The following is a 10,943-nucleotide window of genomic DNA, read 5'->3' as shown; positions in this document are numbered from 1 at the left end:
GAAAGCAGAAATAACGCTTCCCTAAAACACAACAGGCAGTAGGTTTTACGCAAAGAAGACAAGGAATAACACCTTCATTGCATATACAGTACAGAAACAGCAATTTTATCATCTTTGTGTTAATGAAAATCATTAATTAAATTAAAGACAAAGAACAGTTTCTCGGGTTTATTTAGAAAAGAGGTCTATACTCCTCAGGCAGTGCAATTTATCCTTCCCTTTTCTCCTTGTATGCAGGCCAGAAGACATTGCCATTGATACTCTAATTTGCATTCCTGTAAACAGTTTTCTGTGCATGGAAATAGTGGGTTGGGGGAAAAAAAAAGTCCAGAGATAGGAATGAACAGCCCAGTCTGTGCTGCTATCACGCAACATGACAACATTTTGTAAAAAGAGACCACCTGGAGATGTGATAAAGGTCTATGGAATTATGAAGGAGATGGAGATAGGGATAAGGATCAGTATCTAACTCTTGTTTTCCCATAAAAGAATCAGGAGGAATCAAATGAAACCGGGCTCCGAGTCGGAGACTACGGGATAAGTCTCAAACACACTCGGTCTGTTCTTACACGTTCCCAGACATCTGCTGACGGCCATGGTTGACGAGAGGATACTCACTAGGCAGACCTCTGGCTGGACACACAAGGGCTGTAATTAAGTGCTTATGCGCTCACGTTAGCTAATCCACCTATGTTCCCGGCAAGCTGAAAAATTATGGGAAAATCAGGCGCTTAATTCCATAGCTACACAACCTATAAGGCTACAATTCAGAACACATCCTCTAAGACTATTTATAAACTTAATGGTGTAAAACTACAGAAACTGATATATACGGTAGTACTAAGTGAATTTCAGTCTGTTATACATAACTCTCTGTGTCCTTCACGATGAGTCAGAGAACAATAAACCTCTATTCATCCCTATCTGGTCCTATGCTTTGATCCTTTGACTGTCTCCATTACCTGGCAGAAGAACAATAACGGGATTCCTCAACGTTTAACCCCCCCCAAAGTCAACTTGTGTTTTAGTGTCATTTTCTATTGTTAATAAAAATGGTTGTTCATCTCTGACTTTATCTGAATAGCGCTCCTTCATGACCCCATCTTCACTTTTCCTTTAATTCTACCATAATCAGAAGAAATCTTCTCTTTACAGGGGCAAATTTAAGTATGCAAAAGTGCCTCAATTTATTTCAGAAGCAGAATGCTGCAGCAGCTATTAGAATTTGCCTCTGCCCAAATTCAAAGCAGCAAACAGTTAAGAAGTTTTGGCTTCGGAAGAAGCAGTCATCCTCAAAAAAAAAAAATCCACCTGATTAGGCAAAGCAATTCATTGTTTCATAATAATATATTCCATATGTTCTTAATAGTATGACAAAGTCAGTCTACATTCTGTTGCTTATTTCTATGCTGGTTGGTTTTAATATAGCAAAAAGTACCGTAAGTATTTCTGCAGAAGTTATCTCAGCATATAAAGAGAGATTTTTTAAAATGTAATTGCATCTAAGGGCAAGGGGAGCTAATTAAAATTCAATTCTAGAACCTATCATTTTTACAAAGTATTAGCTTCTACTTCTATCATGTCTTAAAATGAAAAGATAAAAAGTCACCGATGAAATGCCTTCCGCCAGAAGTGGAAATTTACAGAGAGTAACATAATAATAACAGCAAAAGCAGGAAGGCACAGAAGAAAATAATCACAAGAAATGGAGTACTACAAAACCCCTATAGATCCCACAAAACTAAGCCCAGGGCAAATTTGCACATATTCTATGTTTTAATATTTCTTTAATTAATAAAGCATTTCCTGTTAATGAAAAGCAATTTCATGGTCATCTAGGGAAAGGGGCTTACCCACTCACCTCTGACTCATTTCACAGTAGCATCTCACCGGTTCGGAGTTTCCACCGGTGTGACCCACCCGTGATGCCGGGGTGCGGAGGGAGGGCAGGGCAGTATATAAGCACGGCAGGTCCCAGAGCACAGGCACTGGCCACCCTTGGGGCTGCAGGAGCTCACCTCACCACGGAACCAAGTTCAGGCGACACAAGGAAGAAACCCTCTTACATCATGACGGGCAAGGCTGTGGCTGCTCTCCTGACTCTTCTCCTCATCTCGGTGGTTGGAGCAAAAGGTAAAGAAATCCTTCCTAGAGTTCTCCTAACTAATTGCTTGTGTAAATGCTGATGGGGAAGCTACCGTGCTGTCTTGCAAGTGCAGCAAATAACCCTTCTCGTACCGTAAGCAAGAAGAACACGTTGTGCTCCCTGTGGGAAACAGTGCAACAGCCCACCTTTTTTGTGTGTGTCTTGTTTTACAGGTGAGGCCGTGCCACGCTCAGCCATTGAACTCCGGTGCCAGTGCGTAAGCACCCATTCCAAGTTCATCCATCCCAAGTTCATTCAGAACGTGAACCTCACCCCCAGTGGACCTCACTGCAAGAACGTTGAAGTCATGTAAGTGCTTTTGCAAAATCCTCCCCATTACTTAACAAGAAGGAAGCAGAGTTTACACTAAGGATGATGTAAGTGTTCTCTGCGAGATGTAAGAAGCCAGCAGGGGCGGCTACTCAAAATGCAGAACAGCAGCACCCATTGCTCTTACAAACAATAGGCTACGTGTTATAAGCTGCGTGTTATTTTTGCCAATCTCAGCTTTTTCAACACCCCATGCAATACTTCAACCTAAACCCCCGGTCATCAGATGGCACACCACTTTCTAAAACTCTGAATTCCCCCAGCATATGAAAAGAGAATTAAACTCGCGGAGCCACGCTGAGCAAGTGACCAAAATGTGAATTTTAATGCCTAGGTCAAAAATATGATCACAATTCTACTTAAGTTCATGAAAAAAATACCATTAGCATAAAAATATCATCTGGTCAGAATTCCAGAACTCTTACTGTAACAAAATTCCTATGGATTGGGCAATACAGTTTCTGAATCAAGATGGAAAGATTTAGCCCTTCAGTTAAGCGCTATTGCAAATACAAAGCAAGCTGGGGGCAAAAAAAGGAAACAATTTTGAAAAGAGAGAGTCCTGCAAATGATTTAATGTGTTCAAACAGATAGGAGAAGATACGAAACCATTTTAAAAAAACCTTTATGTTAGACTAGAGCCTCAACTGATACGGCTTTACGTAAAGGAGAATATATAAGTGTATGCCTAGAATGATGTTATGAGAGAAAAGGGAAATTGCCTTGGAATTCACTAAGTAGACCTTTTCCCTTCTTCATTTCTGTGTGCAGAGCTACCCTGAGAGACGGCAGAGAGGTGTGCCTGGAGCCCACCGCTCCCTGGGTGAAGCTGATCATCAAGGCGATTCTGGATAAGTGAGTCATTTGTTCTCCACGAGCACGGCTTATCAAATAACTGTATCTTAAATGAGCTAGCAAACACGCACAGCACAAAGTGTTCAAAAATCCTGTCTCCTCAGGCAGTGACTACCGTTTGTGTTCACTACCCGGGACAAACACCGTGACTGCTTTGAGCTTTAATTATAGCATGAGGTTCAGTCCCTTACTGTGCCGCACACCCCACCTGAGTGTTAGCTACCTCTCTCGTAAGGCACAACATACCGACAACCTGCAGCTCAAGTGCCTGGGAAACCCAGGCGTTAACCCACTGCTTTTCTCTTGCTTGCAATGGTAGAAAGCAACAATCGGCTTTCCAAAACCAATGGCATTTAGATGAGAGGGAGAAAGATCAGGCCCAGGCGGTGTCAAGTGAAGCATCAAACTATGGAAGCCAACAGTTCCTGAGTGCTTGCGAAAAGGTCACAACGCACCAGTGTCCTTTAGGTTCAGGAACGGCTTTTAAGGGGCTTGGACACAGAAGCACAAACCCTCTCAGTGGTGGGTTTCATCTGATTCCAGGGAGTGATGCCTGTTCCGTGGACAAGTTCTAATTGTCTCCTTTTCTATTTCTTTCTTTTTAGGGCAAATGCCAAACCTGACACAGCGTCCTAAGATGAAGAAGAAAACTGTCCTAACTCTTCTAGGAAGGCAAAAACGGGAGAGACGCTCATCCAGCTTCTGTCAGCTCACCTCCTCCTGCCTCCTACATTCACACTTCTGACAGCATCCAGAGAGCATGGATTCCCTGCTTTTGTAGTTAGTTGACAAAAGTACTTTAGGTCTTTTAAAAAGGTCTCGTTATGTAGGAGAGAAACCACTGACACCAGAAAAAGGCAGAAAAAATGGCTTCTGAAAGGAGATGGAGACAATTCTGGAGTCGTTTTTGCCGAACACAGGTGGATCAGCGCAGCGCACTCTCACAGAGCTTTCACTAAATGACACCTTCCCTTTTTGCTAACAGTTTAGGAAAAGACCAGTGACTCCTTCTCCCTGGGAAAGCACGGACAGGCAGCATCAGCTGTACCTAGGTCGCTGCACTGACAGCGGGGTACTGACCGAAGAGGAGAGCTTGCAAAATTAGGAAGCCAAAATTCTGAGACATCAGTTTTTGTGCCACCATTTTCGAGATACTACTTCTTGTGAATTAGTGTTGTGAAGCTATAAACATATATTTTAATCCCATCTTTCGGTTAGAAAAAAGCACTTTATTTATTTGTATATTTATTTTTATTTATTTACTTTTGCATATTAATTTTGTATAGGAATGCAGTTGGTCTTCAACATTTATTTATTTATTTATGGAAAATATTTATGTACCTAATAAATGCTTGTTGAACTATTTTCACTTCAATATTGTGTGTTATTAATTTCCTCATTGAAATACAGAAGTGAAAAAGAGGATGCCTCTTCTTTCATTTTGTATCACGTACCGGGTTCTCAGAAGGGCAAGCGGAGGCTGAGTCGCGCAGGGCAGCTAATTACAACAGCCAACTCTTGCCTCTTGTGGGCGCAGATGGTTCCCAATAGGAGGAATTGTAAAAATTATCTACTATCTTCCTCTTTTCTTGCCAGACTCAATGTTTTCGGAGGTCTGGGTCATAAAATTCACAGATAGAAAGTAATAAACAAATACTGGTTGGTCACAGAACTTCCGAGGCCATAGAAGTGGTGGTGCTCAGACAACATGTCAGCTGAGGATCTGGCACTGAATGAAGTTTTTCATTAACTTAAATAATCAGAGAAACCTGATAAACATTAGGGAAGTCACTGAGCATCCTCCCAGATTCCAGCAAGGAGGGAGGACTACATCAGGATAACTCCTTAGAAATAGAGCCCCTGTTGTACAGCCACACATTTGCCTGTGATAGAGCAATTTTCAGAGAAATGGCTGGAATGTGAGAAGCAAAAGCTTGAGAAAGAGCGAAAGTTGAGCAAATGCTTTGATATTTGGGTTTTTTTGGTCTTTTCCCATAAGGAGCCACTCCATATTCTGCACAAACAGCTCATGTTTCCTCATGGTGCAAGAGAAGAAGGGAGTTTCTGGTGCTGTTTGAGGAAGCTCTTGTGCAAGACGACAGCTATTCCAACCACTGGCTGCTCCCTATCCCCATCTCTGCCGCGTTCCCACAGCACTGCATTGCACAGCTTGCTAGACCTCATCCTCAGAACCTGAAGGAGACAAAGTTTCTCAAGGGGACAGGTTTTGTTCAGACTTGTCTTCCAACACTCAGCCTTCCTGTTGTCTGAGCGGTTTTTACAAGCTGGTTTCTTTCGGTCGTCAAATGTGCAGGTAAGCATGTCAGAAATATCAGCCAAGAATGGGGAGAGGTGGGGAAGAACCACGTTGAATGCGAGCCCGTAGAAGTATGGGTGTATCCTAAAAGACTGCCAACAGTTTTAGTGCTATACAGATACTTCCACTAAGCCTGCAACCTTTGTCACCAGCAAAATCCCTGTCAAGCTACTGGGAGCCGAATCAGGGCCAAGGAAGGGCTCTTCTCAAAAATTCTTGTCTAAAACGTCAGCAAAGGCTGCGCTCCCAGGACCCCAGGCAGGGCACCTGCACAGCGGCTGAACCACAGCCCTCCTTCCTCCAGAGGTTATCGCTCACCGGTGAGACACGATGCAGAGGCTGGCTAGAAATGATAAAATATTGCATTTCTGTCCCATGTGCGCTCCCTCACAAGATACCTTACTTAGGAACACAACAACAAGCCTCACGCTTCCAAAACCCTATTTCAGTGCTCTCGGAGGCTGCTAAGAGAAGCACTGCAGCTCTTCTGACTTGGTGACTACTTTGGGCAAACACGGGCTGTTCTTCCGTGTTGGTTCTGCTTCGCTGATACCGTCTCTCCAAAGCTGAACTCGGATTCCATGAAATTACTAATTCTTCTGGCAAAATATTTTGATGCTGAGACACTTAACAATTAAACCTGTTATGAACTAGTCAACAACCTCAGCTAACACATCCAAAGCGGCGTCCTGCTCCCCATGACCAAGGCCAGAGATTACGTACGTTCAGGACAAACTCCCATCTCCCCTACATATAATACCAAGGCGCCAATTTGGCGGGCTCCTTTTCAAAACCCAATTGCTTTCTTAATTTCAGTGAAGTACTGAAATTCACACGGACAACATATTTTATCAGATCACAATTTGGTCCAGTTTCTTTCCTTGAGACTCGAGAGATTTCACTTACGACATGTTTTAAGCACCTGCGACTATTCTAAATGCATGAGGTTAGAAAGCAAAACAAGTAACTTCTAAGTGCTTATTTTAACCAGGTGATATCACAACTTTTATTGTCAGATACTTTCTCTTTTCATATGCTGAACAAATGAAATTTTCCAAAGAGCTTAAGTGACTTAGGTGACAATGCCTTGGTCATTTTAAGCCCATAATTTCCTGTTCAAGGACTAGAGAAGCTTTTCAGTGCACAATTAAGCATCTAAATCCCTTTAGTCAAACTGACAAAGACAAATTCCTTTCAGAGAACACTAGAAAGTACTTATGTCTTGCCTTCATAAGACACTGGATAAATAACTTCATTAGAGTCACAACATAATCCAAAAGACTGGGATGAAAAGGTCCCGTAATTACGTGGTGTAGAAGTTTTTGCACGAGGCATTTAAACGCAATGCAAAGAGCTCAACAGAAATTCTACATTCAGAGAGGGGGAAAAAAGTCTCTATATTTTGGGCTGGGAGGATGCCTGGTAATACTGTATTGATTTCCAAGTGCAAGCTCAGCATTGTTGCTTACAAGTAATATTCCAACAAGAAGTGCAAACAGAAAGTGACAGATAATAATCACAATTTAAAGAAATAATTTAAAATATACAGCAGCAGAAGTAATGTAGGGAATTCTGAAGTGCCACTAAACGGCCTGTGCGGAAATTTGGATTTCTTACGCAACACTCTCAGGTATTAGGAAAGCGGTGTGTACAGAACCCCCGTGCTGTGCTGGAGCGCCCCTGTTCAGCACTTGGGCTGCTGGGAGTGCACCTTCCCAGTATAAAACCTGAGGGCAGGACGCCTGCCAAGAAGAAAACCTCTGCACAGCAATGGATGGCAAATCTGTCGCTGTTGCTTTGGTTCTCTACCTGGTCTTAATGGCGGGGTCGGAAGGTAAGAAAATGATTTCTTAAAAATAAAGCAACCAATGAATAAATATATATTTATAAATATATATATTATGTAATATATGCAAATGTAAGTGGGCTTCTGCTTCGTTACTGTTGACTTTTTGAAGAGATGTGCTTCTTCAATAAACTGTCATTCAGAAATCAGAAGTGTCATTTGTATTTGCATCTGTTAGGATGTTGTGGCTGTTTCAGGGGGTAAAATATGCTTCTGTCAGGAAATTAAGTTTATTCCTATGCCATAATATATGCCTTACCCTAGATTTTAAGAAATGTTTCAGTGAAGACGGGGCCTTTTTTCTGAACCTGTCCATACATCTCTTCTTTTCCATATGACAACATTCTCCTATTTGTACTTTTATTCGCGGCAGGCAGGTTGATGATAGTGCTTCCTCAAAGCAAGAATTATGCAACTGGCAGAAGAGAATAAAGAATATGAGCAGACGATCATGGCAGAAACTAGTAAACAATATGTGCACATAGTTAATGACGTTAACCTACTTTGTTTAAGTGATGCAATTTAGGTGTAGAAGCTGGCCGGGCACAAAGGCACTGTGAAAACATCAACTTATTTTCACTTAGAAATCCAAGTTTAACTTTAACTGCATCTGTGTACCATGAGCTCTGAAAATGTACCTGCTGCTATTGTGCAGATGCAGTTAATTTTATCTGAAAGTCTTCAGCAAATCAGAGTGTCTGAGTCACAAGAATAAGGCTGACAGAAGGGAATACTCTCTGCTTCATAGGAGCAAATAATGAGATTGTTCGTTTACCGAGACAGAACTTATTTTTGCTCTACAGGTAGGGCCCTGGCGAAGACAGAGGCAAAAGGCTTCCAATGCCTGTGCACAAGCACTCATTCCAAGTTCATCCCTCCCAAGGCTATGCAGAATGTGAGATTAAACCAAAGAGGACCTCGCTGCAAAAATGTGGAAATCATGTGAGCACTTTTGCAAAATAGCATCTCGCTTTCAATAGGAGGAAGTGAGTTGGCATTTCACACCCTGGTTATTTATTCACTTTGGGCAGAAGTACAGATCCCTTGCAAAGCCTCCTAGACACCTAGTATAAGGTATTAGGCCTTCTATCCAAAGGAATGAGACAATTTCCTGCCAATGACAGTATTTTAAAAGCCTCTCCATGCTAATATCTTAATTATGACCAAGATCAGAGGACAGAATTAGATCTCCATAACACATTCAGGGCGCGATTAATAATTTAGACAATGAAGAATCAATCAAAGACACAATCTTGATCCCACTGACATGAATTCAAACAATTTCCACTAACTTGGTCTGCACGTGGCAAAGTTTGAAACGCCGCAAGTTATTCCCTGTGTCAGAATTGCATCTGGAGCATTCTCCTGCGCAAGGAGTGTGGAACTTCAACTGTAAAATCCATGTGCATACAAAGAAAAAGATATGGTAAGCTTCGGTTAAAATCACATCAGGAACTACTCACATGAATTGGATCAATGCATTCATGTAAACAGAAGGGAGCTTTCAGGTTTTAACGCTTTCACGATGGTTTTATAAGCAAATAATACCTGTACTATCATACCCTCTGTGCAGCATTGCGTGTCAGTCAGTTCCACCTCACCAGTAATGGGCTATTTCAGCCAGGTTTGAGTTTGATAAAAAAAAAAGTTTCCAAGATAATTAAGTTCCTGAAAGATGTGCTAAACTATGACCACATGGAGAACAGAAACCAAATAAAAATTTATCAGGCTCGTTAAAAAAGACCGCATCATAAGCACCTATATTGACATCATTCATTTAAAAAAACCAAACCAAACTATAATACCCAGGTATAGAAAAAGTATAGGAAAATATTTTTTCGCTAGTTCTCTCAGAAATGCTCCCTGGAAAATTATCAAAAAAGTTTAATAAACAGAAGTGTGTACCGTGTCCTCCAGTTACCGAATTGACAAATCGCGAAGATAAATTTCAAAGCACGAGGAGAGTGGGAGGGATCCACGTAGCCTTAGCTTCTTTGTGTCTTCCTTGGCAGAGCGACGCTGAAAGGCGGCAGCCAAGTGTGTTTGGAACCCACTGCTCCCTGGGTCCGGCGCGCTGTGAAGGCTATTTTGGCCAGGTAAGGTGCTGTCTTTACTAGAACAGCTTCACTTGAAAGCTATTTTTAGAAGGCATATTTTTAATTTCTTTGGCATGAAAATCACCCTCTTTAGGCATTAGTAATTCTTTTCAACAGTTCTCTCTAAATCTGTATTTCTAAAAGCCCGAGGATTAAAATCATTTCCTAGCTTTGATACCTTCCCTGTGCACTAAGCCACCCAAAAGGCACAGGTATGATGCACCTAAGCATCCGCTGAGAGACAGCACAATCTGGGAGTGCGTTTGACACTTCCAAAAATCAAGCTCTAAAACAGTCACCTCCTCTTTCGGGGTATAAGGGCTACGACGATGGTTAGGGGATTAAAACATCTCTCTTAAGAGGAAAGGCTGAGGGACGTGGGGCTGTTCAGTCTGGAGAAGAGAAGACTGAGGGGGGATCCTATCAATGCTTACAAATCCTTCAAGGGAGGGTGCCGGGGGGATGGGAACAGTCTCTATTCAGTGGTGCCCAGTGACAGGACAAGAGGGAACGGGCACAAACTTGAATAAAGGAAGTTCTGTCTAACCATGAGGAGGAACTTCTCGGCTGTGAGGGCGGCAGAGCACTGGCACAGGCTGCCCAGAGAGGTGGGGGAGTCTCCCCCTCTGGAGCCATCCCAAACCCGCCTGGACGCCGTCCTGTGCCACTGCTGGAGGTGCCCCTGCTCTGGTGGGGGGGTTGGACTGGGTGATCTCCAGAGGGCCCTTCCAACCCTGAGCATTCTGTGATCCTGTGCTAATTCAGATGTACAGCTGATGTTTCTAAGCTTATTAGTTTTCACTACTGTAAATGGGGACAGTCATGTCCCTACTTCACACAATTTGGACACAGTCTTATGGAATTCCTCTCTGTTGGAGCACTACTTGGGTAAACACAGGGGTTTTTTTGCCTTTGCACATGCCAGTTAGTTGATAGAGCAAAAACAGATCATTAACAACTTGTGAGCACCTATTGCTCTCCCTGTAGCTTGTATTAATGGTAACTGTTTCATTAATAAATTTCTGAATTCACTTTATACTTCATCTAATTACAGGGCCAGAAACAATATTGAGTCACCAATCAAAGAAAAGTCAAGGAAAAATATACCTTGGCGTTTTTCAAGGACATGAAGTGAGCGGAAACACTTGCGATGAGAACGTCAAGGAACAACCCCCCCTTCTGCTACATTACTACCTTTGATTATTTTTTTTTCCCTGAGGCGATTACTGATTCTACTTACTTCCTTTGCTGTGTCTATCTCTAAAACTCTAGCTGTGATGGATCAAGGAGTTCAAGCTTAATGAATGTATTTTGCTGCTGTAAGGACAAGAATAAACAAGAGGAAATTCGTTA

The 10,943-nt window shown here is 42.2% G+C and overlaps 2 protein-coding genes across 2 annotated transcripts; both read left to right on the top strand.

Moving 5' to 3' along the window:
* Positions 1–2,069: 2,069 nt before the first annotated feature.
* Positions 2,070–3,967, top strand: LOC104288316 (interleukin-8-like). Its single transcript, XM_009887102.1, has 4 exons — positions 2,070–2,133; positions 2,320–2,455; positions 3,248–3,331; positions 3,937–3,967. The coding sequence occupies exons 1-4, from the start codon at positions 2,070–2,072 to the stop codon at positions 3,965–3,967; spliced, it is 315 nt and encodes a 104-aa protein (XP_009885404.1).
* A 3,451-nt stretch (positions 3,968–7,418) lies between these two features.
* LOC104288319 (interleukin-8-like) lies at positions 7,419–10,720 on the top strand. The gene is made up of 4 exons (XM_009887105.1): positions 7,419–7,482; positions 8,298–8,436; positions 9,507–9,590; positions 10,645–10,720. The coding sequence occupies exons 1-4, from the start codon at positions 7,419–7,421 to the stop codon at positions 10,718–10,720; spliced, it is 363 nt and encodes a 120-aa protein (XP_009885407.1).
* The last annotated feature ends 223 nt before the right edge of the window (positions 10,721–10,943 follow it).

Source organism: Charadrius vociferus, unplaced genomic scaffold (assembly GCF_000708025.1).
Source record: "Charadrius vociferus isolate BGI_N301 unplaced genomic scaffold, ASM70802v2 scaffold376, whole genome shotgun sequence".
Taxonomy (NCBI): domain Eukaryota; kingdom Metazoa; phylum Chordata; class Aves; order Charadriiformes; family Charadriidae; genus Charadrius; species Charadrius vociferus.
The sequence above is the reverse complement of the archived record's forward strand: the minus strand, read 5'-3'. Positions and strand labels throughout refer to the sequence as shown.

What these genes read in the sequence shown, in the direction of transcription:
- LOC104288316 (XM_009887102.1), top strand. Translation starts at nt 2,070, where the DNA reads ATGACGGGCAAGGCTGTGGCTGCTCTCCTGACTCTTCTCCTCATCTCG. An exon ending in CTCGGTGGTTGGAGCAAAAG is followed by an intron (nt 2,134 to 2,319) that starts GTAAAGAAATCC and finishes CTTGTTTTACAG; the next exon opens with GTGAGGCCGTGCCACGCTCA. An exon ending in TGCAAGAACGTTGAAGTCAT is followed by an intron (nt 2,456 to 3,247) that starts GTAAGTGCTTTT and finishes TTCTGTGTGCAG; the next exon opens with AGCTACCCTGAGAGACGGCA.
- LOC104288319 (XM_009887105.1), top strand. Translation starts at nt 7,419, where the DNA reads ATGGATGGCAAATCTGTCGCTGTTGCTTTGGTTCTCTACCTGGTCTTA. An exon ending in TGCAAAAATGTGGAAATCAT is followed by an intron (nt 8,437 to 9,506) that starts GTGAGCACTTTT and finishes CTTCCTTGGCAG; the next exon opens with AGCGACGCTGAAAGGCGGCA. An exon ending in GTGAAGGCTATTTTGGCCAG is followed by an intron (nt 9,591 to 10,644) that starts GTAAGGTGCTGT and finishes ATCTAATTACAG; the next exon opens with GGCCAGAAACAATATTGAGT.